The 27,392-nt window shown below is 41.4% G+C and overlaps 1 protein-coding gene and 1 pseudogene across 1 annotated transcript; one reads left to right on the plus strand and one right to left on the minus strand.

Moving 5' to 3' along the window:
* Positions 1 to 475: 475 nt before the first annotated feature.
* Cul2 (cullin 2) lies at positions 476 to 26,652 on the plus strand. Its single transcript, XM_032884438.1, has 19 exons — positions 476 to 609; positions 4,216 to 4,318; positions 5,707 to 5,801; positions 9,806 to 9,911; positions 11,234 to 11,316; positions 12,255 to 12,351; positions 12,443 to 12,553; positions 14,461 to 14,623; positions 16,318 to 16,442; positions 17,349 to 17,456; positions 18,435 to 18,494; positions 19,172 to 19,387; positions 19,686 to 19,838; positions 20,093 to 20,170; positions 21,414 to 21,480; positions 22,781 to 22,983; positions 23,362 to 23,463; positions 24,306 to 24,422; positions 25,136 to 26,652. Exons 1-19 carry the CDS (start codon positions 491 to 493, stop codon positions 25,265 to 25,267), a joined length of 2,238 nt encoding a protein of 745 aa, XP_032740329.1. The 5' UTR covers positions 476 to 490; the 3' UTR covers positions 25,268 to 26,652.
* LOC116883359 lies at positions 10,413 to 10,920 on the minus strand (annotated as a pseudogene).
* Positions 26,653 to 27,392: the final 740 nt, after the last annotated feature.

Consider the following 27,392-nt stretch of genomic DNA (forward strand, 5'->3'; position numbering starts at 1 on the left):
CATACTTTTTATGATGAGAGTTGTTTACCTAATTTTTCTGCAACATATTTAATGAAGCTTACCAATCTTTCAAACCATATACTGTTCATCAACAATGTGCTTGAATGACTATAAAAGGGTGATAGCTAAAATTTAACATGTTCCTATGCTCATTTGTGCTTCTACTCCTTTTTTGTATCAGGTTATGTAGTGCTTTATTTTTATTATTTGTGTGTATTTGTTTGAGTATGTGCACATGGGTAGGCCCATGGCCCATGGAGGCCAGAGGCATGGGGATCCCCTTGGAACTGGAGTTGCAGGCCGTGTAAACCACCTGATGTGGGTGCTGAGAATCCAACTCTGGTCTTCTGGAAGAGTAGTACATACCCTTAACCTCAGATCCACCTCCCCAGTCCCAATAAAGTGGTATTTTAAAAGCCTAACTATCCCTGTGAGACTCATGCTAACCTTGTTATCTTTAATTAACAGGTTTCAACACTAAACTTGCACAATGTCTTTAAAACCAAGAGTAGTGGATTTTGATGAGACGTGGAACAAGCTGCTAACTACAATCAAGGCTGTCGTTATGTTGGAATATGTAGAGAGAGCAACATGGAACGACCGCTTCTCGTATCCTTTGGTGGAAGCCATAGAAACACTAGATCAAAGCTTGTTAAAGAAAGAAAACAAGATTAGAACCTTTGGTATAGCTGTCTTAGGGTATATTTCTGTCAATTTTGTAGCGATCAGTTTTTCACAACCATCCATTCAACAAGTCCCCAGGGCTGAGTGTGTTTCTGGCCCTACTGTGGTCATAAGAAGTCTAGTAACATAGTGTCTTAGTTAGGATTTTACTGCTATGGACAGACACCATGACCAAGGCAACTCTTAGAAGGAAGATATTTAACTGATGCCGGCTCATAGGTTCAGTAGTTCAGTCCCAATATCATCAAGGCGGGAACATGGTAGCACCCAGGCAAGCATGGTGCAGGAGGAGCTGTGAGTTCTACATCTTCATCTGAAGGCGCTCGAATAATACACACTGGCTTACAGGCAGATAGGATTAGGGTATTAAACCCACATTCACAGTGACACACCTATTCTAACAAGGCTATATCTACTTTAACAGGGCCACACCTAATAGTGCCACTCCCTGGGCTGAGCTTATACAAACCATCACATTCCATTCCCTGGTTCCCCATAGGCTTGTTCAAGCATGAGTCTATGAGGGCCATACCTAAACATAGCATAATGCAAAATACATTTTGTGCCACTTCAAAAGTCCCCATAGTCTATAGCGGTCTCCACAATGTTAAAAGTCTGAAGTTCAAAGTCTTTTCTGAAATTCATCCAATAACTTAACTGTAATTCCCAAAACAAAAGGGGAAACCAGCTGTGTATTCTCCAAACTCTGCGTTTCTGTGTCTGAAATATCTTGGGCCAGGTCTGCACAATTCAAATCACTCTCAGTAACAAAGTTTCTACGAGGATATCCCATTAAGCCCCACTTAAAGCATTCCTCTGCTTTCTAAATCCAAAGTCCTCAAATCCACATTCTTCCCAACAAAAGCAGGGTCAGGCCTATCTCAGCAATACCCCACTCCCAGTACCAATTTTTGTCTTAGGGTTTTACTGATGTGAACAGACACCATGACCAAGGCAACTCTCATTAGGACAACATTTAATTGGGGCTGAATTACAGGTTTAGAGGTTCAATCCAGTATCATCAAGGCAGTCTGGCCTTTGCAGTTTTCAAACTCACAGGGAGGCTTTATCAACAATCGAGTGCCAGTGTTTCTAGTAAGATTTAGTAGATATTGTGGAGAAAGATGGAGTGGAGAAGAGGTATCATGTGGCCCTGGGTATATGAGTCAAGAAAAGCCTGCAAGGGAGTGAAACTTCTCTGGGTTAGTCTTTTGGTTACTCTGACAAAGTTCATGAGACTGAATCTAGGGCGTCTAAACTACAGTCACTTGTCCCCATTACCTTGGCTGGTGGTAAGGTGCTCACAGGCTTGTGACAGAATCTGTTCATCTCATGGTGGCCAGGAAGCAAAGAGGAAGGCATTAGTGTTCCAGTGTCCCCAGGGAACAGCTAGCACCTGAGTTCTTCTATCAGAGCCCACCTACGGCTTCAACACTTCCTCACTGAACATCTTGGCGGCCAAGACTGTAGAAAGTATGCGTTTAGATGCTGGTGTTGTATGTAGAGGGTAAATAGCAAACATTTGCTAATTAGGTTGTTTGCTAATTAATTTGCTAATTAAAATTGTGGGTTTTACATATGAATGTAGCTCTGGCCTGTGTTCTAGGCATTTGCAGAACTGCACTAGATCTGCCCAGAGTCTTCCTGCACTTGGTCTGTGGGACTTCTGTCCTTCAGAGACTCTGACTTCAAAGACAGAACTGTTATTGCTAAGCTGAATATCATTACAATAGAGGAATGCCTTCAGACTAACAGGACATCACTTAATTCATTATACCTGTAGCTGATAGTGAGAATCATTTGTTTGGTGTCCTGTGTCCTAGACACTGATCATAAGGTGATGCTGTTTCTAAGAGGCTTTTACAGTATCACATCAGCAGAGTGTCGTTGCTGTGGTGATCGGCATGCATGTAGTCTGTGTATCTGCTGTGTGGTTTTGGTGGGAGCCAGAAGAGAGCATCGTCACCTGGAAAAGGTGCGAGCTACCAGTGGGTTCTGGGGATGGAATTCAGGTCCTCTGGGAGAGCATTCGGCACTCTTACCTTTGGAGCTCTCTCTAATCCTAATTGCTGTCTGTATGAACTTGCCAGGGTTGTGGTGATAATTAGGGCACAGACTTGAGCACAAAAATTTTAATATCCAACTTTTTTTTTTTTTTTTTTTTTTTGCAGCTCAGTATATCTAGAGTATGATACAGATTCTGCTGAAATCATGTCTTAGATAGTTTTCTGGAAGCAATTTGATTTGTTTGGGAACAGGAATCTAAAAAAGAAAATAGATTTTGAGATTTTGTTCTGTATTTTATGGAATAGCTGAGTGGCTTGTAAGTGGCTTATAAGTCACTTGGAAGTAGACGGCTTACCTGGAAAATCACTCCTCCTTAAGTAACTATTACTTCATTTGATCATACATTCATGTGTTCTTATGTATGTATATATACATGTGTATGTACAGGTGTGTGCATCCTGTGGAGACCAGGGCTCAATTAATTCTCAGTTTTCATTCTTCAAGTTGTCTACCTTGATTTGAATGTTTTGGGGGTGTCTGGGCATTATGGTTCACACCTTTAAATAGTCCTCATACTCTTAAGGAGCTATTGTGCGGTGGGTCTCTGAGCTCCTGGCCTGTCGCGTGGCAGATCAAGTTCTAGACTAGCCAGGACCTGAATAAAAATAAACTCTGATTTCATAAAATATAGTTAAATCACAAGCTATATTCAGAGGCTGAACATATTTTGAAGCACCTGTCTACAGCATTATCAAACTATTGTTCAGTGTTTTTGTACTGGAAGTTTAAATTCTTAACTGATGGGTGTTTATATTTCTGCTTTATAAAATATTGGTTAATATATAGTTTGAAGTTGTTGATAGTAAGGAGCTCCAATATTCTGTGTTCTTTAAGATTACACACACACACACACACACACACACACACACACACAGACACACACAGACACACACAGTGTTTAGTACAGTGTTTAGGCGGAAACATTGGATCGCTGAAGTTTAAACCAGTTAGGAACTGCCCAAAGTGATTTGCACTTTCTCAGCAAGAGCAGTGCACTGTGTTAGCAGCTGCGCCCTCTCCTGTACCCCATACTGTATTCTTTTAGGTAGATAATGTAGTTTCCTAAATAGTGTAGGAATAGTGTATAGGTGATTTACACAGAGATCTTTGTGGCACACAGAGATGTTTGCCCATAGTGACCAGAAAAGGGTGTCTGAGCTAGAGTTAGAGATGGCCCGAGCCATCATGTGGGTGCTAGGAACCAAACTCAAGACCTTTCAGAAGCAAATGTCTCTGCAGCCCTGTTCTTTTTAGTTACTTAAAGAATAAATGCATGGCTCCGTCCTGAATAGCCCTATATTTCCAGTTTGTTTTTGCATCTGTGGTCTTGATGGTGCCCTAGGGAGGTAGAGGCAGAAGTTCCAGTATTCTAGGGAACCACAACACCCAGCTTGATGTTTTCTTTTTCTAATGCCAAGTATAAATATCATGTTTTGACTATGAGAACCTTAATAATCTATCTAGAGACATCTATGCTTTATGTGTGGCCTATCCTGAACCACTTGGAGAAAGACTTTATGCGGAAACAAAGATTTTTTTGGAAAATCACGTTCGGCATTTATATAAGGTAAGGGATAATATTGCGACACACTTAGGCTTGCAGCTGCAGCTATTTGCCCAGCTCACTGATTTACAGTGGAAAACAGCCATCAAGCGGGGGGGGGGGGTGTTGTTCTTTAATTTTAAATTTTATTAAACAAAATACTTATTTTAAAAATACACATGGAATTAGCCAGACCTAAATTTCTAAACAATGTATTGCTAGTCATATTTAAGACATGTGAATTACGCATCATTATTTGGTTCACAGGGCATTAGTTTGGTTCTTTAGGGTTTATACCTGCTGTATGATGGAGCCATCACCATAGAGCTCACTCATTCAAATGAGCTGCTGTGTCCCCTGTACGATCCTTTTTTTTTTTTTTTTTTTTTCGGAGCTGGGGACTGAACCAGGGCCTTGCTTCCTAGGCAAGCGCCTACCACTGAGCTAAATCCCAACCCCCCCTACGTCCTTTAAAGATCATTGGACCAGGAGGAATCTTGCACTCTACCTTGGTGTTAGTGGCACCATCACAATGGTCAGACAATACAGCCTCTGCCTTAACTAGGAAGAGGTACCCTATTGACCCAGAAGGCTGAACAATGTGGAGGAGGAATATACTGCTCTTAGTGCATGTTTATTGTCTGTTGCATACATTCTTTAGTGTTTGAGTATGTGCATGTTTCAACTCGTCGCAGTGGTTTTGATAGCAAGTACTTTAAAATTATTTCAGTGTTTTTAATATATTATTTCGGGTAAAGTTTGACTATTATAAGCTATTGAACTTTGCTTTACGTATTAATAACCATATGACATGTTGCCATTTACTAAGTTAGGCTGTGGTTGTTTTTGTTTTTTTGAGATAGAAGATTATGTTAAACAAAATGGATCAGACTGCTAAGTATCCTAACTGGCTGGCCTTGAGTTCCCAGTTAGCCCTACCTCCCCCGCACTGAGGGGGCAAGAGGGCACTGTCAAGGCTTTGTAGGGTTTTTGTTTGTTTTGTTTATTTTGAGAGACAGAGCCTCACTTTGTAGCCCTGGATGGCCTAGAAATCACAGATGTGGATTAAACGAGTATGCGGGCCTGCCACCATGCCCAGCATGAATTCTTAGAGAAATAGAATTGAAGTTGCTTATGGCTCAAGCCTAGAAGCCCATATGGGGAGACTGAGGTAGGAAGATTGCTGAGTGCGGGGTGATCTAGGTGTTCAGTGTTGCCTACACGGTCATCTTATCTTAAACAAGCTGCTGGCCCGCTTACGGAACGAGGGCACCAGGATGACCCCCAGCAGGCCCCAGCAGGGTGATAATGCTTGATTTGTACTATTTTTAGGAGTTTGATTCCATGTTTTATAATTTCATTGTAATGGAAATGATTAGTACTTTCAAAGCAAACATGTCTTTTCTGTTTAGAGAGTTCTGGAGTCTGAAGAACAAGTGCTTGTTATGTATCATAGGTACTGGGAAGAATACAGCAAGGGTGCTGACTATATGGACTGCTTATATAGGTAAGTGCTTCGAATCCCCACCACGTACACTGTGTGCATGCACAGCTCATTGTGAGATTTGCTTTCACGGGTGGACGGCCGTGGCCTATGTCTTCAATCCCAGCTCTCAGGAGGCAGAGGCAGGCAGATCTCAACAAGTTTGAGGCCAGCCTGGTCTACAGAATGAATTTCAGTGCAGCCTCAAAAACACAAACCCAAACAAACAAGATTTCCTTGTATGTATGTGAGTGTCTTCCCTGAATGTGTGTCCCGTACCCTTGTGCCTGGCGTCCTCAGGCCAGAACCAGAAGATGGCATCAGATCTCTTTAGACTAGTTATAGATGGTTGTGGATGTTAGGAATTCACACATGATCCTAGAAGAGCACAGGGCCTTCTTTCTACCCCCAGTGATTCGTTTTTAATTAATGTATATTGTTCTAATGAGTTTAATTATGAAGGAGTGATTTATATTATTTCCCATTGGAATATGGATTACTAATAGGGACTTTGATAGACAAGTCCACATCAGAGCGAGGTGTATATCTGTGAGACAGGCAGGGGTGTAGACAGTTACCCTTGAAAAGAACAAAAAAGTAAATGTTTTGACTTCTTCAAATTGTCTACAACACATTAAACCCCAACAGATGAGCGTAAGAACTCAGGTTGGATAACGCTTATTGGGGTAAATCTAAGCCACATTTCTAGAATATAAACGAGCATCTCAGGCTCTGTGAGCCCTCTTAGAGCACCTGGTAGTTTTCTCTCAGGCGCCCTGCACATACTGATTCAGCCACAGCCATGTGCCCTGCTCTCCCCTTTCTTCCTTTTCTTATCCATACATCCTTCTCTGGACAACTAATTCTGACAGGTTCTTACTTCCCTTCCTAAATTTTCTTCTTTCCTACATGTCTCCAGCTTACTGTACTTCTGTGGTTCTCTGAGCTGATCCTATTTGATTCAGTCTTGTGGAAGAGCAGTTGGTTGTTGCATAATGATAGAACTTACATTTTAGGAAATATCACTGATTGTTCCAACAGCAAAGCTTCTACGTACATAAGCCAATTTTTGGCTCTTTTTTTGGAGCTGGGGACCGAACCCAGGGCCTTGCGCTTCCTAGGCAAGTGCTCTACCACTGAGCTAAATCCCCAACCCGGGTATATCATTCTTTTTTTTTTTTTTTTTTTTTATTATTATTATTAACTTGAGTATTTCTTATATACATTTGAGTGTTATTCCTTTCCGGTTTCCGGCAAACATCCCCTCCCCTCCCTTCCTTATGGGTGTTCCCCCTCCCAACCCTCCCCCTTGCTTCCCTCTCCCCAACAGTCTAGTTCACTGGGGGTTCAGTCTTAGCAGGACCCAGGGCTTCCCCTTCGGGTATATCATTCTTAAGTCTTCGGAATCCCTATGTAAGTAGTTCATCATTTAAAATACCTGTCCATGACTATTGCTGAGCAAAGTGGACATTTATTGACAGAGTAAATACACACCAAATGCTTTTCTCTTATTCTAGGGCCTAGAAAGTCCACTCTTGTATATTTATGGCTTGAGATGGATGCAGTGGTAATTTTGCCATATGTTTTGTACCTTGTCCCATAAATGGGCCTGGGTTTCAATTTCTCACTGTGGAGAAGTTGATGACTTTGTAGCTCTCCAGCACAGTCTGCTGTTCCACACTGCTCTGTGGCGTTACCCACCATAGTACCACAGCAGCTCTCAGTTCTTGCATGTTGCTACTCCTTTGCCTTGCTGGCCAACAGAATTATAGGTTACTTATTCTAAGTTGCCTTTGCAGAGAATGGACTTTCACAATGGCACAGTGGCCTTTATAAGAGCAAAACACAATTTAAAAACAGCTTACTATGAAGTACAGGTTTATTGTGGCTTTAACTTTTATGAAATAGTATTTCAACATTGTGAGATTTTATTAAGGTAACCCCTAGCTAGATTTTAGGTATTGTGGACAGGTATTTGAAGACTGGGTGCATGTGCACTTAATCAGTTAGGCTCAGGGCTCATTCATTTTCTTATATCAGAGCCTTTCTAACATGCATTTTTTTTTCCTGAGATAAGGTCTCATGAGCCAGGCTGACCTTGAACTCAGTCTGTAATTGATTATTTCTCAAGCTTTAGCTAGGGTTATAGCTATATGCAACCATGCCTAGTTAATGTTCTCTTATTAGGGTACTTGATTACTGTCTAAAATCACTAGCTTTCCCCTGTCTATAGCACAATCATTGAGCTGATGCTCTGGGAGTCAGTTTGTTTAATTGTATTGGTAGGGAGTGGTAATGAGATCCTTTCACAGAGGGCAGTGTTGACAAGGTTAGAAGAAAATACCTCTATAGTGTTTTTCTTGGTGGTAGACTGAGCCTGTCTTTTAGGCCTTTCCTTGGTTTTGTTTTTGTCTCTTTTTTTTGTTTTTGTTTATTTTTTTATTTTTTGTCTGTTTGCTTGTTTTTGTTTTTGTTTTTTTGAGACAGGGTTTCTCTGTGTAGCTTTGACTGTCCTGGAACTAGCTCTGTTGGCTGCTGGGATTAAAGGTGTGTGCCAGCATTGCTTGGTGCCTTTCCCTGTTTGTAGTCACACTCTGTAAGAAAATATGCAACAAAATGAATGGACAGGGAGATGTACCAGTCTCTTTAGGTAATTTTTGTTTGTTTGTGTGTTTTCTAAATCTATCTTTTTTTTCTAAATCTATCTTTTTTTTAAAAGATTTATTTATTGTTGGGGATTTAGCTCAGTGGTAGAGCGCTTGCCTAGCAAGCGCAAGGCCCTGGGTTCGGTCCCCAGCTCAGAGAAAAGATTTATTTATTTACTTAATGTATATAAGTACACTGTAGCTGTCTTCAGACACACCAGGAGAGGGCATCAGATCTCATCACAGATGGTTGTGAGCCACCATGTGGTTGCTGGGAATTGAACTCAGGACCTCTGGAAGAGCAGTCAGTGCTCTTAACCGCTGAGCCATCTCTCCAGCCCCCTTTTGTTTGTTTTAAGATGGGAAATTCTCTAAATGCGCTCTCCGAGCTGGTCTGGAACTCTTTGGCACAAGCTCCCCTATTTATTGTTTAGCTTTATCAGGTGCATAATTATTTTTTAGCATATACTTTACATATAAAGTTACTTAATTGATTTTAGAATTATTGTTTGTTTTGAGACAGAATCTTGCTAGCTTAGCCTGTTCTTAAACTTGCAATCCCCCTTCCTCAGCCTGTGTGTGTGTGTGTGCGTGCGTGCGTGTGTGCATGTGTGTGTGTGGCTGAGCATTTGCTTGCTTATCTGTGACATTCATGGCTTTTACAGTCTGGCTCAGGCTGCTCATCCAAGACCCTGCTATTTGTAGAGGTTATTATTCTTTCACAATTCAGTAATTTATCAAATAGGAATTTCCTTTTAGAACTTGATGTTTGTCTGATGCTCTTTTGATTGGTGCTACAAGAGGTCCTTCACCACCTTATATTCCAGAGAGGAGCCCAGAATATAAAAAGATTTATTAACAATGAAAGAAAAGGACTGTGCATGTGGCAGCAAGTGCTGTGTACTTGGTAAAGTATTTTGTTCCTCACGGGAAGGTAGAGTTTAGAAAGAGATCAAGGCAGGCCCAAAAGGTACAATATCTGAATGAGAGTGGCCAAATACTGTAATCCCAACTCTAGGGCATTGTAGGCTGGAGCTCAAGCTCATGCTGGCCTGTATTCCTGTCTTAGTCCTTCCTTAGCTGAAAGCCATTGTGAGAAATGCTTCTTGAAGCCAGGAGCATTGCCGTGAGAATCAAGGGCAAGCTGGCCTTCCTCTTTTCCTGTGCTGGGGGTCGTTCTATTCTTGCTGTCTGAAAAGCTATTGGTGTAGCAAGCTTTGCAGAGAGTCAGGGCTAATAATTTACCGTTCTCACTTATTTCTAACTTGTATGTTTGCGTTTGGTGTTATCCTTGAATCAGTTTGTGAATGTAAGACTCCAACACTTACTGTTCTGCTTTCCTGACTGGCTTTTTTGACTTTACATCTATGGTTTTACTTTCAGGTATCTCAATACCCAGTATATTAAAAAGAATAAATTGACGGAAGCTGATTTACAGTATGGCTATGGTGGAGTAGATATGAATGAACCACTTATGGAAATAGGAGAGGTAAGAACTTCTTTAAGTGACTGCACACACAGATTGTATCTACCCCTTGGTGTGACTTCAGTCTCCCCTTCCACCTGTCGGAGTTGCAGGGGTTGGCCCATCTCTATCTACTATTTAAATATTGATAGCCAGTAAGGATTTTATAAAACTTAATTTTCAGTGATTTTTATAGCATGGGTGCAGGGGAGATGGCTCTGGGTAAAGTACTTGCCTCCTGACTGTGTAAGGCTGACAAGCTGGGCTCGATCTCTGGTACACACCTCATGATGGAAGGAGAGAATCAACTCCAGAACACAAACATACTAATAATGATAATAACAATAATATATAAACTATATAATAACAATAATAATAATAATAATAATAATAACAATAATAATGATGATGATGTTTTTAATATTATAATTCTGATGTGATGACTGCTACTTTAAATGAAAAGGGTTTTTTTGTTTTGTTTTTTTCTTGTCTCAAGTTTATTTGTAAAAACAGCATAGAGTGTAGGTGGGTGTGTCCCAGCCGTCCGTCTGTCTTCACACTGGCAGGAGCCTTTTCTATGGGGCCTTCACAGGGGCCTGGGCACCCTTGGGAGCCTGGGCTGGAGCTGAAGCCTGGGCCTTAGCTGGAGCTTTGGCCTCTGCCTTGGTTTGAACCTTGGGCTTTGATTGGCAGAGCCTACGACCCTTGGCCATGTAGCTTTGAATCCTCTTCCCAAGCTCGGGGTGAGCCATGAAAACCAGATTTTGCGGCTGGGGCCCTTGCATCTTGGGCTTGATGGCCTGAAGCTTCACAAGGGCCCTGATGGCCTCCCTGCACCCACTGCCTTGGCATTGTTGGCCTGCATCTTCTTCAGGCCTTTCTTGTTGTGCTTCTTGGCAAAGCGCATGTTCCTCAGGAACTTGGGGTCAACCCCCTTAAGAGATTCGAATCTTCGTGACTGGAGTTTCTTGATGCCATTTCTGTGCCATTTGCAGGACTGGCTGTGTGTGGTGTGGTTCTTGGACTTGGCCATGTCTGCATTGTAACTGTGGCTCTCACAATGCCTGGGACGGGAAGAGGAAAAGTTATTTTTTCCTTCTGTTTTGTTGGTTTTGTTTTTGAGCTAAATTTGAAACAAATTTTAGTAAATACTGGCCAGGACCATAGATGCCACCAGGTTCATAACTAGGACTCCTAGAGTATGAATTTCCTTCAGTTTTTGCTGATATTTTAAAAGATCAATAGTATTCCTGTTGATGGGTATTTCTATTAAAAAATGTCCTTGAATGGTTGTTAAGGGAAAAACTACCTAATTGACGCTGGATGACTTCCGTTTTTCCTGGCAGCTAGCATTGGATATGTGGAGGAAGTTAATGGTTGAACCCCTTCAGAACATCCTCATCCGGATGCTGCTTCGAGAAATTAAAAAGTGAGTTTGGTTTTATGTCTCAGTGAGTACCACTGGTGTGTGTGGTGTCAGTTCCGATCACGTGTGCATCCACCTGACTTTGTCGGATCAGGTTTTCACTTAAGGCTTTTCTGGTTATTTCTTACAGCAAATTCAAAAATGGGATTGCCTTCTTGCTTTCCAGTTAGGTAGTTCGCTGTTGGCATACAGCAGCACTACTGATCCCTGTATGTGAAGTCCGTATTCTTCAGAAGAATTCATTCACTGTAATAGTGGTTTTTGGGTTTTTGCTGTTATTGTTGTCGGTAGTGGTGGTGGTGGTGGAAAATTTGGGATATAGTTCTACCCCCAAGGCTACTATAAATAATACTTTTTTTTTCCAATTCAAATACTATTTCTTTCTCCTGTATGATTGCTGAAGCTGGAACTTAAAAGTTATGTTAAGCTGTGTTAAGGAAAAGAAAATCTGCATCCTCATTTGTTCCTTACCTTAGAGAGAAGGCTGCTCTCTTCCCTTTGAGTACAGTGTGATGTGGCCATGCTCACGTGCATGGTGTTTAGAGCTGAAGAGCCACCTCAGTGGTGGTCACAGCACTTCATTCCCTTCCGCCTGCGCTTGCTGAGATGATTTCTAATGTGCGTCAGCTCTCATAGCGATGCTAATGAGAGACTGCTTCATCGTCCACTCTTTTTGGTGGGGAGGTGTTCAGGACAGGGTTTCTCTGTATAGCCCTGGCTGTCCTGGAACTAGCTCTGTAGACCAGGCTAGCCTTGAACTCACAGAGATCCCTCTGCCTCTGCCTCCCAATTGCTGGGACTAAAGGCATGTGTCATCATACCTGGTTCATGCTTGCATGTTTGACCACCTTGTACTTCTAGTTAGATTAGTTAGCAGTGGTTAGTAATGGCGGACTTGAGTCTGAATGTTCAAACATATTTTGTGTTGTACTTTGTTTCAGTGATCGTGGTGGAGAAGACCCAAACCAGAAAGTAATCCATGGGGTTATTAACTCCTTTGTTCATGTTGAACAGTATAAGAAAAAATTCCCCTTAAAGGTAAAAAGCATGTGCCTCACAAAGCATGATGAGACCTGTACTTTCTGAAATTGTTCCAATTTTTACTAATACAGTTTTAATTGATTTTCAGTTTTATCAGGGAATATTTGTGTCTCCCTTTCTGACCGAAACGGGAGAATATTACAAGCAAGAAGCTTCAAATTTATTACAAGAATCAAATTGTTCACAGTATATGGAAAAGGTAAAAACACCTTTACCCGTTACATTTTACAGTATTTTATTTATAAGTGTCCATATTTAATATTGTTTTAGTGTCAAAGTTCGTTATGTTGTTTCTTCTAGGAAAATGCTATTTTAGTTAGATTTTTAAAATTAATATAATATAGGACAGGTAGATGGCTCTGTGACTAAGAGCACCCACACCTCTTGTAGAGGACCTGAGTTTAGTTCCCAGTACAACTACTTTTATTGGGAGGTCCAGAGGACCTGATACTCTTCTCTGGACTCTATGGGCATCTGTACTCTTATACACATACCCACACATAAATACATACATACACCTTTAAAAAAATAGTCTTTATATAGTTAATATAAAATGACTATTGTACTGCTGTTCAGGTGTGATGATCAGAAAACAACCTGTGGGTTGGATTCAATCTTTCCATCATAGGAGTTCTGAGAATTAAACTCAGGTCCTAGGCTTGTCTATAAATGCCTTGACTTGACTCAGTTATGAAGCATGGGTTCAATCCCCCGCCCTGCATAAGCCTGCATGACGGTGAATGCCTATAATCCCAGTTCACAGAGGTAGGGTGAAGTCCTCAGCTATTTAAGGAAATTCAGGTGAGCCATGGATACATACCACCCTGTTTCTAATATAATTAAATAAAATAAAAATAACAAAGGGGAAAGAAAAAGTGAAGGACAAATGAATGAATCTGAGTCATGGTCAACTCTTAGTCTGCTGAGTGTTAAAACGTTGTGTCAGACCACCAGATGGAATTGTAAACCTTATTAATTAATGTTCTCAAGAGTGATAAAGAGCCATTATAAGGAAACATGAGAAATGTTACTAGATGTTGTAAGTTTTCATTTCTTGATGTTTTGAAATTGAGTCTTGCTTTATAGCTTAGACTGGCCCCTGAGTCACTGCAGTTCTATGGCTTTCACCTCTGAGGCCTGAGATTACAAAGACACTGTGTCTGACTTAACCAGTTTAGATTTGCAGGGTTAAGGTTCAAACATTTTGTTATTAGATGATTTCTGTTTGTTGTTTTAACTGAGAAGATAGAATATTCTAAGAGGACCGGCAAAACAACACAACGAGCACCTTTTAAAATCTAGAGACCTTTATCTTCCTGGCTGGGTAGTGGTGATACATGTATTTAATCCCAGCGTTTGGGAGCCAAGGCAGGCACCTCTCTGTGAAAATCTAGAGACCTTTATCTTTTTCTAACTACCCATAACTTTTGGATTTCAATAGAATAGAGGTATGGGTAGTTCCTCTATTCTTGAGCCTCATTGCCTGTTGTAATGAGATATTCACCAATGATTTCCCTTCTTATTTGCAGACTGACCAACCAGCAATCTTGTCACACATAACTTCTGTGCTTCATATCAGAGTGGTTTCCTAGTCCACACAATTGTGCTTATGTATGTCTTGCTAGCATAGTCTTTCAAGGCTACAATTCTGTAATTTTGTTGTGTTAAAAAATTTGTCAGATTATTTGCTTCCCATCTTCACTAACTTTTTATTGACCTGTATTTTATTCAGATTTGGTTCCTTTTCATGCAGGTCTTGGTTGACATATTTGGGTCAGTATAAAAGTCATTAATGTGACAGTTAAGGATTGTTCATGTAATGTGTTCCCATTTCATGTCATGACTTTCACTCTGTACTCCTGTTTTGTGTTGGGTTCCCAACACTGCAGGTGATTTGGGCTGATGAGTGAAGGTTGTTGTCAGAATGCAGTCGGGGCATTTAGGTGACAGTAGCTTACTTGGATCTGAAATTACTAATATATTTTGAGTAGATATTGGTTGTGTAAAGCTTTTCCATAACCTTACCTGCATTCCACTAGAAGCATTAAGAGTTGGCTGATGTTAAACATTACATCATAGTTCTGATGTAAGGATGTATTTCTGTAGGTTCTAGGTAGATTAAAAGATGAAGAAATTAGATGTCGAAAATATTTGCATCCAAGTTCATATACGAAAGTGATTCACGAGTGTCAGCAGCGGATGGTGGCAGACCACTTGCAGTTCCTACACTCAGAGTGCCACAGCATTATTCGGCACGAGAGAAAGAATGGTAAGCATGCCCGGGGACTGAGTACAAATCACATGGCAATCTGGCTTTTCTGCTGTTTCTTCCTTACCTTAGATTTAAATTTTTAAAGCACACTTTAATAGCCTCTAGTATCTTACATATTCCATTAGGACAATTGATTAATTGTTTAAACTGTACCTTAAATGCTTTTCTAAAGTATAAAATGATGAGTTAGGAAATGTGTTTATGCTTTTATATATCACGAGGGCTACTTTCCTTATATATAGTAGAAAATCAAATTGGGAAGAATAAACCAGCCTAACTCATTTTAAAGCAAGAGTGCACTGAGACACCAGCAATAAATGGTGGAAACATTGGTGCTTCATTGATGCCATTTGGTGTTTGTGTGTGACTTGCTGTGTAGTCAGAAAGAATATAAGACACATCAGGAAGTATGTAGGATACCAGGATCCTGTACCCTGGGATGACAGGATAAATTGATGAAGCCATTTTGCAAAGCTAACACTGAGTACTGAGCAATGTATATTTCATGGCCCAGCAAGTCTCCCAGATATGGGACTCCTTCCCCTATGCATCCATATACAAAAATGTATAGCAGTCTTCATAGCAATGTTCCTTTAATGACTAGAAACAGTTAAATGTCCAGTAGTGCTTATACTAGGAATTATTACAGAGGAATAGGCGTGAGTACATGAAAGCTAAATATAGCAGAGACGAGCCTTATGTTCCACAAAAAAAAAAAAAAAAAAAAAAAAACTGAGCCAAGGGAGAGAGTTGTGTAATTGTGTTCATAGTTCAAGCCAGAGGAGTTCAGCCTGTGGCTGCTTTACCTTACAGAGGAGCAGTAGTATTGGGAGATGGATGAAAGGCATTTCTAAGTATAGGTAATGTCTGCTATTTTAAGTCTGGGTGTGCATATGGGGTGTTTGTGTTCATCTGTAGTAATTCACCGAGCCGTGTGTAAGCTGTGTCCAGTTGTCTGCATGTGTATTACACCTCAGTGAGATCTTTGAGGTACACACAATACACAGTTCAGGGGCACGGGTGAGATATACACAGTACACAGTTCAGGGGCATGGGAGCTCCTTTTTTAAAAAAAAGATTTATTTATGTATTTTTAATTTTATTTGCTTTGGTGATTTGGCTGCATGTGTGTATGTGTGTCTGTGTGGAGGTGCGAGTCACCATTCAGGTGCTGGGAATCGAACCGGGAGCCAGTGCTCCTCACCGCTGAGCCGTCTCTTCCCACCTTGTGCTAGGTTCTCTGCTTAGAAGGATATGCCCACAAGATTGACACAATCTTTAATAGTTGTACTACAGCTATTCTTGCCCATACTACTAATTACAATATAATTTCCCATTAATTTTTAAGTAACTAATAAAGTTGTGAAGTATGTGGAATTGCTTTGTACCAGTATAAAACACTTGGACGTTAAGGTACTCTGTAGTTTCCAGGAGCACACACATGGACAACAGCACTTGAGTGGGAAGCATGTGAGTATTTCTTGCGTTCCCCATCACCATTACATAGTAAGCAGCAACAACATATGCCTTCTTTTGGGGAAGACGGTACAGCAGCTGGGAAGTGAGTTTGTGTGTTTGGGTTCAAGTGGCAGATGGCTTTTATCCACATATTCCTTATGAGTTGCAAATTTTAAAGCATGTATTACACAGTAAGGTTGTTTGGGAAGTTAATAAACTCTTTTTCCTCTTAGACATGGCAAATATGTACGTCTTACTCCGTGCTGTGTCCAGTGGTTTACCTCATATGATTGAGGAGCTGCAGAGACACATCCACGATGAGGGCCTTCGAGCGACCAGTAACCTTACTCAGGAACATGTGAGTGCCCAGGGGAGTTAGAAGGCTTCCTTTTAGCAGGATGGATGGATAGAGAGTTTGTGTGTTTTTAACCTTGATGGGCTATAAAAGCATTTTGTCGTGAAAAACGAAGACATCTAATATTTGAAATCTTGAATTTACTGAGCTCTTCCTGGGACTAAAACCATTGATCAGCTCCTTCCTCACAATACTGACTGACTGGTAGCCTTTGTTAACCTTCTGACAGGAAACTGTTTACAGTTTCTGTGTCGCTTTGTATATGGCAGACTTAAAACCTCCCCTGCCTCTATGCTTGCTATTCAAAATACCATGGTCACATACCCTCACCCTGACTAACCTTCATTTATGTGAAGCTCCTTTGCTCCCCAGCGACCGTGTATTGTTGCTGTTGATGCTGGCATGTTCATAGTTTATTGCTAGGTTTGCAGATTCCAAGTATTCAGTGATATTGAACAAACACTGAGCCTTATTTCAAGGTGGGGATGTGAAAATAGACATTTGCAGAACCCCTCAAATTCACTCATTTTCTTTCAGAGAGAATCTCAGACTAAGTATTGCTTCCCTCTAAGATGTGCACTCTTACGGTTATTTCTGCCCAGTTAACTCCAGGGTCTCATTCTCAGGCATATGCTTTCTAGTCCTCTTTTCAGAATTCATTCTGGGATTTAGGGATTCCCCTGTGACCCTTAAGGCATGCTGGTCCATGTGTGCGTTTATGTGGCAGAGGACCTGTTCGGCCTGATGTTGAATTAAAGGAAATCTTAGATTTTTAAGACCAATGTACCAGAGATGTCAAGTTGTGGGCACAGAGGAGTATAATTTGAGCGTGTAAGCATTTACTCTTTACCCAACTTTTGTTCTTGAAAATCTAAATGTGGGTTTATACTCTGTATTTTATGTTTTTAGATGCCAACACTATTTGTGGAATCAGTTTTGGAAGTGCACGGTAAATTCGTTCAACTTATCAACACTGTTTTGAATGGTGATCAGCATTTTATGAGTGCTTTAGATAAGGTAACTTAAACACTCCGTGCATGTGACCTGTACATGTGCTTTTCTTTAGCCTGTGATGTAGTTCTCAGTTGGACATCTTTGTTACACATTCAAGTCTGCGATCCTTGAGACACCAAAATGTACATTAAATAGCCAGTTTAAATTTGAGAATCTAAGTTTTTAAAGTGGTAACAATGAACCCATAGAGTGTTTTATGTGAGTATTACTGAGTTATTAGTACCTGGTGTGCATAATCCTAATGTTCTTAGTACCGTTCCTTTGTTAGAGCCCCGGCAGTGGGGATTGTATTTCCCTATAACCTACACCACATTTAGACTGTATTTTCTTATAATCTATACCACATTTAGGCTGTATTCATTCTTTATTTGGAAGACACCAGGAATTTGAGTTGATATTTGACATAGGAGGATTCACTTTTGTAGTCAACTTTCTGCCAGTGTGACAGAGCACTTAGCTAAGCAGAAGGAATTTTTTTTTAAACTCAGGGTTTCACAAGTTTCTGCCTAAATTGTTTGGGTTGCTTTGGGCTTCTCATAGTACATGAAGATGTTCACCTAATGGTGACCAACAAAAGCACAGAAAGAAGGAAAGGAAGCCCTCCCAGGGCACCACTTTCCCTTTTCATGCAGCCTTCAGAGTTGCTGGGCATAGCTCAACCTGCAGCACCCGTGCACAAACGAAGGTGTGACATCGTGCTGGAAAGGGACAGGGTCATGGGGCTGGCTGTCCAGCTAGCGTACACCCTAGGTCCCACAACAGACTCTGAAGCTCTTGAACAGTAGCTAAGGTAGACCTGGCCTTCATTTGTACACAAGTGTGTATACTCCTTTATGTGGACACTTACACATTACATACTGGACAGAGGAAGAGAAATAGCTAAACTGTGGTGTTAGAGACTTAGATCCGATGGCCAATCCTCAGCCACCTGTGTGCTTTGCCTGCTTCTGGTAACTAACCCTGGGCTCTTCTCTTGTTTAGGCCCTTACGTCTGTTGTAAATTACAGAGAACCCAAGTCTGTTTGCAAAGCACCTGAACTGGTAAGTGGAGTTGCTTAAAGGTAACTGACTTCATGCGCATGCGAAGTCAGTAAAGGGAAGTTACTAGAATGCCAAATTAATTTGCTTTGTGTATTCTTTTCAGAATATGAAATTTGTCTGCACACACACACACACACACACACACACACACACACACGCATGCACGCACGCACGTATGTATGTATATATGTGTGTGTGTGTGTGTGTGTGTGTGTGTGTGTATGTATGTATGTATGTATGTATGTATGTATGTATCTCCAAATTTATGTTCAGAATGCATTAGACCATGTGCCCTTTTTTAGCCAAAGGAGAAAATATTTCATAAAGATGATGATCTTGTTAAAAAGGCATGTGTACTATTCATTATAGCCACTAACTGCTGATTAGGCTTTTTTTTCTTAGAACTAAGAAAAAGTGTTTTGTGTTTTTAAAACTTAGTTGATCATGCATGTTTTATATTCATAGTTTTCGAGTGTAACTTTAGGGTGTGACAGCTTACAGCAACTGTCACACTTTTGCCGTGCTTTTGTCCTGTTGCTGATGACATCCCTGGCTTGTTTTCATGTTTATGCCCTTACATCTGTTCTAAGTGACATACTTAGGGTGCTTTGTGTTGCTGCCTTTGAAGTGTCTGTCCGAAGGGTCCTTTCTAATTTTATTACCACTCTCTCTTTGAGCTTGCTAAGTACTGTGACAACTTGCTAAAGAAGTCAGCAAAGGGGATGACGGAGAATGAAGTAGAGGACAAGCTTACCAGCTTCATCACAGTTTTCAAGTACATCGATGACAAGGACGTCTTTCAGAAGTTCTATGCAAGAATGCTAGCAAAACGTCTAATTCACGGGCTGTCTATGTCTATGGATTCTGAAGAAGCCATGATCAATAAATTAAAGGTAACATAAATCTTTAGTGTCATAGAAATCATTGTACCGACAGCCAAATGTGCTCATTATATGGAATGGCTGCATACTTCACAGTAGTGCGGTCACTGTATACATAGAGCAGGCTGCATACGTCGTCAGACATGAGCATTTGTGTACTGTGTGCAGTGTTAGTATGAGACTTACAATGATTTAGGATGATCTCAAAGTTCTGTATTAATAATAATAATTAACAAAAAAACCCCAAACAGTTCACCCCTGGCTGACCGTTTTCAGTTTACGTTATACGCTCTTGCATCTTGTTTTCCAGCAAGCCTGTGGGTATGAGTTTACCAGCAAGCTGCATCGGATGTACACAGACATGAGTGTCAGCGCTGACCTCAACAACAAGTTCAACAATTTCATCAGAAACCAAGACACTGTGATCGATTTGGGGATTAGTTTCCAAATATATGTCCTTCAGGTATGACAGTACTTTCTTTTTCGATTTATGAACCATTTTAATAATGTGATATAAAAGGTTAGCAACTGATGCTTGCTCATGTTTGGTCAGCTGTTGAATTGAGGACCACACCATACAGACTTGGAATAAAATGGGTCCTGCTAGTGAGAGCCATAGCACTGTAGAATTCCAAGGAAGAACGGGTGTCCCAGCAGCTGACGTAGCTTGCGAGGTAGACGTCTGTTGACCATTTTTATCTCACTGTTTCTTTCTAGGCTGGTGCGTGGCCTCTCACCCAGGCTCCGTCGTCCACATTTGCGATCCCCCAAGAGTTAGAGAAAAGTGTACAGATGGTAAGTGTGCAGGGAAGAGGACGGTAAACAAAGGCCTGGCAGTGACTCCTTGTCTGTGTGTGTGTGGTGTGTGTATGTCTGTGTGTGTGTGGGTGGTGTGTGTATGTCTGTGTGTGGGTGGTGTGTGCATGTCTGTGTGTGGGTGATGTGTGTATGTCTGTGTGTGGGTGGGTGGTGTGTGTATGTCTGTGTGTGTGTCTGTGTGTGTGTGTGTGTGTCTGTGTGTGTGTGTGTGTGTGTGTCTGTGTGTGTGTGTGTGTGTGTGTGTGTGTGTGTGTCTGTGTGTGTGTCTGTGTGTGTGTCTGTGTGTGTGTGTGTGTGTGTGTGTGTGTGTGTGTGTGTGTGTGTGTGTATGTGTGTGTGTGGGTGGTGTGTGTATGTCTGTGTGTGTGTGGTGTGTGTGTGTGTATGTGTGTGGGTGGTGTGTGTATGTCTGTGTGTGGGAGGTGTGTGTATGTCTGTGTGTGGGTGGTGTGTGTATGTCTGTGTGTGGGAGGTGTGTATTTCAGTTTGGGGTCTATCTGTGATACATAGTAACCCTACAAGCTCTTACTAAGCACCTGTCCTGTATAAGGTCTGGCATTTTAGGAGAGCTTGGGGATAACAAGGTGGATGGCTCAGTGGGTGACGGCACTTGCTTGGTGAAGCCTGACAGGCTGGAGTCACTCTTCACAGCCTATGTGGTTGATGGAGAAAACCACGAGTTGTCCTCTCATACTCACATGTGGCCCTAGCATGAACAACACACCACCATTCCAAATACATACCTACACAAGTAAATAAATAGAAAAAAGAGAAAGCTTCAAAATCATTTTCCTTTTTTCCTTTGAGGCCATGTTTAGGCTTCATTTAGTCCTGGTAATATTTCAGTTTCCTGAATATTCGGTTGCCTGAGTTACTCTGCCTGCCCCTTTTAGTGCTGTTTCTCAGCATGGCCTCAGACTCCCGGGTTAAGTGAGCTTGTGTCAGCTTTGCACGTCTCTGGGACTGGGTGCACACCACAACGCTTGGGTAGCGCACTCTGTGCAAGAACCAGTGCAGTAAGTTGCTGCAGACTCAGCAGAGGCACCACAGTGATGGCAGCATACCCACATAGCCATGGGCTAGTCACGGTCTGCAGCGGGCGTTCTGGACAAGGTTTATCATTGGGTGGGTTACGATGCCTTTACCTTTATAGTATCATGATAAAGAAGTTCCAGGGCCTTGACTTGACATCTAGCTTGACATCTCTCTCTCTCAACAGTTTGAATTGTTTTATAGCCAGCATTTCAGTGGAAGGAAACTGACATGGTTACATTATCTCTGTACAGGTAAAAACAATTACTTACTACTCATTTAATGATCTTTATTTATGTGATTCTGTTCCTTTAGAGTGTTAATTCCTGTGTTCTAATTCTAGTTTTTAATCTGCTTTCCTCTGCCTCCTTCTCTGGTATCATTAAGGAACTATCTAATGCTGCTGATGTTCATTGTAAGACATTCTTTGAGTTTTATAATGACAGTACATTTTTGCAGCCAGTCATTTTATAGATAGTAGAGCGTTTGTCTAGAAAAGCAGACTGATGGGTAAGATATTTTTGAGTATCTGTTCTCCAGAGTTTCCTTAGCCCTGTCACCGACTTCTATTTCAAATACTCTAAGAATGTCTTTCTTCTCGGTTCCCTGGAGATGGTCAGCCAAAGCAAAGGGCATATTCTTCTTAGGCTTCAGGAAGGGCTGTGGATCAGCACCCATGGGCCAGCTCACAGCCAGCTGTAACTCCACTTCCACGGGATCTGAAACCCTTCAGGCCGCCACAGGAACCAGGCACCCTTGTCCTGCAGATATATAAGCAAGCAAAACACCCCCACGCATAAAATTATAAACAAAAAAGAAATGGTGTAAGGAAGTCTGTCCTGGTTCTATGACCTTTATTAGGAGCCCTGCTTTTGCCTTTAAAAGGTTGATCTCAGAACCAGTGCCATTTGCTTTTGTATTACTAGCTTGCATCTTAGACTATGGCTTATTAGCAGTACTGTATTGATGTGCAAGTTTATTGAATAAATTGAGTCTTCTGATTTTCTTCCTAATGTGAAATATGTTTGATCTTTCTGTTTTCATCTTTAATTTCAAGTGTGTGCGCGAGTGTGTGTGTGTGTGTGTGTGTGTGTGTGTGTGTGTGTGTGTGTGTGTGTGTGTGTGGTGTTTCTGGCATGAAAACTAGGACTTGGTTCTCTTCTTCCACAATGTGGTTACCAGGGTTGAACTTAAACCATCTTATAAGACACAAAGTTAGAGAGGTAGTTCCCAGCTGCCTCTTCTGTCCTTTGTTTCTTCCACTCAGTTCTGTTTCTGCTGCCTCTCCTTCCAACCAGTTCTGCTTCCGTTTTCCTGTTGGCAGTCACCTAAAGTCACTGCAGTAGGCCAGCTGTTGCTATGCTACACACTCACGACTTCAGCACTGACAGCCCGCCGCTCTCTAGTCCAGCGCTTTGCATTTCCTTTGCATTAACCTTCAGATGCCTGCTTTTTCTTTTTTTGTTTTTGTTTTTGTTTTTTCTTTTTTTAAGGAAAACAATCAGAATGTCAAATGGATGATCACTGTACTGTCAATTTTTGTTTTAATTGTAGGTGAAGTTAAAATGAACTATTTGGGGAAACCATATGTAGCTATGGTTACAACCTACCAAATGGCAGTTCTTCTTGCCTTTAACAACAGTGAAACTGTCAGCTACAAAGAGCTTCAAGACAGCACCCAGATGAATGAAAAGGAGCTAACTAAAACAATCAAATCATTACTTGATGTGAAAATGATTAACCATGATTCGGAAAAGGTAACCTTCCCAAAGGACCTCAGCCCTTAGCAGATAGAGGATCTTGTGTGGGATATTGGCAGCTTTAAGGTTGTATGATATTCAGATGATTCTGTGAGTTAGCTTAGCGACTTTCCTAGGAGAAAAGGCCTTGACTTTTCCAACAATAAACAAAATGCTATTGGGGGTTAACTGTATCCATCAGAGCCTTGGAAGCAACAGTTATTTCTTCCAGAGTCAACTCTGGAAGTTGTAGTTAGTATTGTGGTTACTGCAGCAGTGTCAGGCAGAAGATAATGTGTATAATGTCTGGGCCTTAAAATAGCCACTTCCTACATAGAAACTGAGTAACATTATGGTAAATGTGAAATCAGAAAAAAATTTTTGTTTTAAATATAGGAAGATATCGATGCAGAATCTTCATTTTCACTAAATATGAGCTTCAGCAGTAAGAGAACAAAATTTAAGATTACTACATCAATGCAGAAGGACACACCACAAGTAAGTACTGGCTTGAATGTCCTCTCTCCTAGAAATATCTAGGCGCAGTGCATTGAGTGAGTCTACTTTATACCAAGATGTCGTGCACTGAGTGCTAACCACTGCACCTTGCTACAGCTCCATCTGAAAGCATCTTGGCCCAGAGGCTCACTCTTAAAATACTGTCCTGTGCAACTTAAGTCCTTTTTACTGCTTAGCTGTATTGCATTATAGCTTAGTATAAACTCCAGCGTGGCCGATCGTTGTCCTCACAAATCTATAACCACTGGAGGTGTTAGAGGATGGTTGTGGTATTGGCACAGCCCTAATACAATACATGTTTTATTGTTGCTGCTTTTTCTTTGTGCCGAGCAGTGTATATGTTTGATAGTCAAAGGTCAATTTTGGGTATGGTTTCTTGAAGCTACTCTCCCTCTACTCCTCCCCCTTCCCTCCCTTTTTATTTTGAGGTAGCATTTTTTTGTCATTGGCTTACAATAGGCAGAGTAGTCTATGCTGAGTGACCTGCACTAGCACACATGACAGCGTGCCTGGCCGTTTCCCACAGGTCTGCCATGCTTATTTAGCACAGAAAGCACTTCACCAGCTAGACTAACTCCCTAGCCCCAAGTATGTAAGTTGTTTTTAAGACTTCTTTTGTTTTTCGTTGCCTGCAAGTTGGTATGTGCACATTACTCATACCTGAGGCAGGAGTCCAGAGGGGAAGGGGGGCTTGTCCACAGTGGAAGGCTGGAGACCAAGCCTGGTCTTCTGTGAAAGCGGCAGGCGCTCTCGGCTGTTGAACCGTCAATGACAGTGTCCTGTTTGTGGGGGACCCCCCACCCCTGTTTTCATAAAAACAGGAACTGGAACAGACTAGAAGTGCTGTAGATGAGGACCGGAAAATGTATCTTCAAGCTGCTATTGTCCGCATCATGAAAGCACGCAAAGTGCTTCGGCACAACGCCCTCATTCAGGAGGTAAAAGGGAAGACTCTGGGCTTTGGGGCTGGACCTTGTTAATGTAAGGCAGGACTAATGTTGGCCAAATTGCATGAAGAAATGTTCAGGATTTTAGTTTAGAGCCAGCTTTGCTATGTTTGAGCTAGAGATCCTAGACTCCCAAGGTGTTGAACAGCCTCTCGATGTGGAGCAGGAGCCCTTCAGTGAGTGCTCCTTCGTGCCGTTTATGCACAAGCACTCGTGTGGGACGGACATCCTAGGGTTGCTCAGCAGTGCAGAGCTCAATGTGCACTGAGAAAAAGGTTCGTGGAATTAAGAATTGGAATCAAAGCAGTGTTCGCGCTAAGTAGACGAGGAGCGTGTCACTGTGTGGGTAGATGGCATTGTTGGTAATTTCCTATGTGTAAGCTTTTTTACTGTTCTGCCATATCTTAATCCGCACTTTATTTCCTCTCCAATGCAAGCAGTAGGTGTTTTTGTTTTGTTTTGTTTTTTGTTTTTTACTGTGACACAAACTTCACTGCTGTCATGGAGGGACTGATAGGTGTCACATGGTGATGTGTTACCTGCTCCACGGGGTTTGTCTATTACTGAACCCTGTTCACCATTCATATACCCTTTTCCTTTAGATAGGTCTATTGAAACCGAAATGTGAGGCTCCTTACAACTAATTGGAAATGGATGCTTTTGCTGATTAACTTGAATAGTTTGACTCCCCGTCTGTCTCACAGGTAATCAGCCAGTCAAGAGCCAGGTTCAATCCCAGTATCAGCATGATTAAGAAGTGCATAGAAGTTCTGATAGACAAGCAGTACATCGAGCGCAGCCAAGCATCTGCAGATGAATACAGTTACGTTGCGTGACACCTTCTCCTGGTGCGGGTGTGAGGTCATTGCCATCCCCATTTGGTGAGCTCCTGTGGGAGAAAGCAGGCCTGTGCCTCCATACTTTGGTCGTCTGGCAGCCCCTGTTTTTCTGCTGTTTACAACATCACCAGTGCCACGTCATGAGCGTCAGAGAAAATGCCTAGAGATATTTCAAGCTCATGTCATTATGACGTTTCTTAAAACTTTATTAAAAGAATGAGTGAAGTATTGCTGAGATGTGGAATTCGGCTGGGTACCATGCTTTCTCCCCTTCACGTTTGCAGTTGATGTGTTTTTTTTTTTAAATGTATCTTAAAGGACATAAAATAAAAACTTAAATATTGTAATATGACAGATAACCTAATAATTGTATCTACATTAAAATGACAAACATGATGTTGCTGCTTGTCAAATAAAAAAAAAAATAAACATAACGCCTTTTTTCTATGTTGATGGAATATCAGGTTGGACAGAAAATAAGACAGTTGTAAATGCCCACGAGTCACCCAAGCAGCAAACAGCATTCCTTCATTCATCTTGGTGATGAATTCACTTGGGCCCCCATCTATTCTTCAACTAAAACTGCCAGGGTTCTCTTTTTAAATACATAAGATTGTGAATTTGAGCTAATGGTGTAGTAAGCAGGTTTCGTATTTTGAGGAGGATGTGTCTGGTGGTGGTGTGGTTACCACAGAAATGAGTAGTAGCTACTGTGCAGGGACTTGTGGACCAGCAGAAAAGATCTGCTCACTCTTGACCTATTCATGATGTGTGGATACTAACATAATGGCCGTGGCTCGTTTCCCAGAGTTTAGGAGGCTGATTACAATGAGTTCCTTCTAGCTCTCCCTGCCCATCGCTGGCACCCTTCCCCAGTACAGATGACTCCTCCATCACAAGTTGATAACAGTGCCCCATAACACTAGGCCATTCCACCAGGCACTGTATATGGACATGAGATTTCATGAGTTTGTTTCTTGGAGACAACAGGGGCATTCAAATACTCTGGGTACCGTATTCTCCACCATCTCTAGATACTCATCGCTAGAGTATTTACATCTAACAGATAAGGCCTTAAACCCACAGTAATATTCTGAACAAATAAACAGCACTTCATTTTCATTCTCATGTGGTTCATATTTAAATTTATTTAATGATTGGTTGATTTGATTGCAAATCTTTTGTATCTCAAGTGTTCAAAAATCTCCTGGACTTCTAATGGCTTCCACTGTCTTTATGTATGGTTTTGCCTTCCTACCTCGTGTGGATAAGGGCAAAGCATATACTATTGTACATTCGTGGTCAAAGAACAAGGCCTTTGTTTTGATAACTTGTTGATAAGTTTTCCAAATTTATAAATATTAAATTAAGTCGTAACCTGATACCAATTGTCAAGAAATGTTATATTGAAAAGTAGAAAAAAAATGTTTGTGACAAATTCAAGCTCTCTTAACATTTCCTTATTTACTGACAAACAGAAAGAAGAAGGGAGTGCAGGTAAGTCGAGGCCCTACTGAGATAGTAAAAATGTATTCATTGAGCTGTCCAGGCCACGTCCTCCGGAGGAACCCCTGACAAGAGCTCCAGCTTGGCTTTGCTGGCTCAGTGAGGTCATCTATCAGGCTCATTGCCACACCATTGCTTAGGGGCAGAATGGGTCAACTACAGGAAGGTAGGAGGAGAGAGAATGGGCTTTTTTATGCTTTATTGAAAAAAAAAAATTAAGCAAATTCTCAAACACTTTTTTTTTTTTTTGGTTCTTTTTTTCCGGAGCTGGGGATCGAACCCAGGGCCTTGCGCTTCCTAGGCAAGCGCTCTACCACTGAGCTAAATCCCCAACCCCAACACTTTTTTTAAAAATCAGTTCCGACTATAAAATGACTCTTGGAGCTAAGTCTGAAGATCACAGTTTAGTCACACACACACCCTTATTTTTGACTCTTAATGTTTTGGTTTCTGCTCTTTTGGAGCTGTTAGTCTGATAGCAGTTATAAATCTCTAAATGTAAGTAGATACTAATGGAGAGCTCTAGGTATCATGGACCTGGACCGCAGAATCTGTTTCCACCATCATTGAAGTTGTGGTCAGCTGAGTCCTTACAGAATGTTCACTGTAAGCTGTG

The sequence above is a fragment of the Rattus rattus genome, chromosome 14 (genome assembly GCF_011064425.1).
Source record: "Rattus rattus isolate New Zealand chromosome 14, Rrattus_CSIRO_v1, whole genome shotgun sequence".
Classification (NCBI taxonomy): domain Eukaryota; kingdom Metazoa; phylum Chordata; class Mammalia; order Rodentia; family Muridae; genus Rattus; species Rattus rattus.

Coding starts and splice junctions, on each gene's coding strand:
- Cul2 (XM_032884438.1), top strand. CDS start 491: ATGTCTTTAAAACCAAGAGTAGTGGATTTTGATGAGACGTGGAACAAG. Junction 12,554..14,460: donor GTTCACAGTATATGGAAAAG/GTAAAAACACCT, acceptor GTATTTCTGTAG/GTTCTAGGTAGATTAAAAGA. Junction 18,495..19,171: donor TTTGCAAAGCACCTGAACTG/GTAAGTGGAGTT, acceptor TCTCTCTTTGAG/CTTGCTAAGTACTGTGACAA.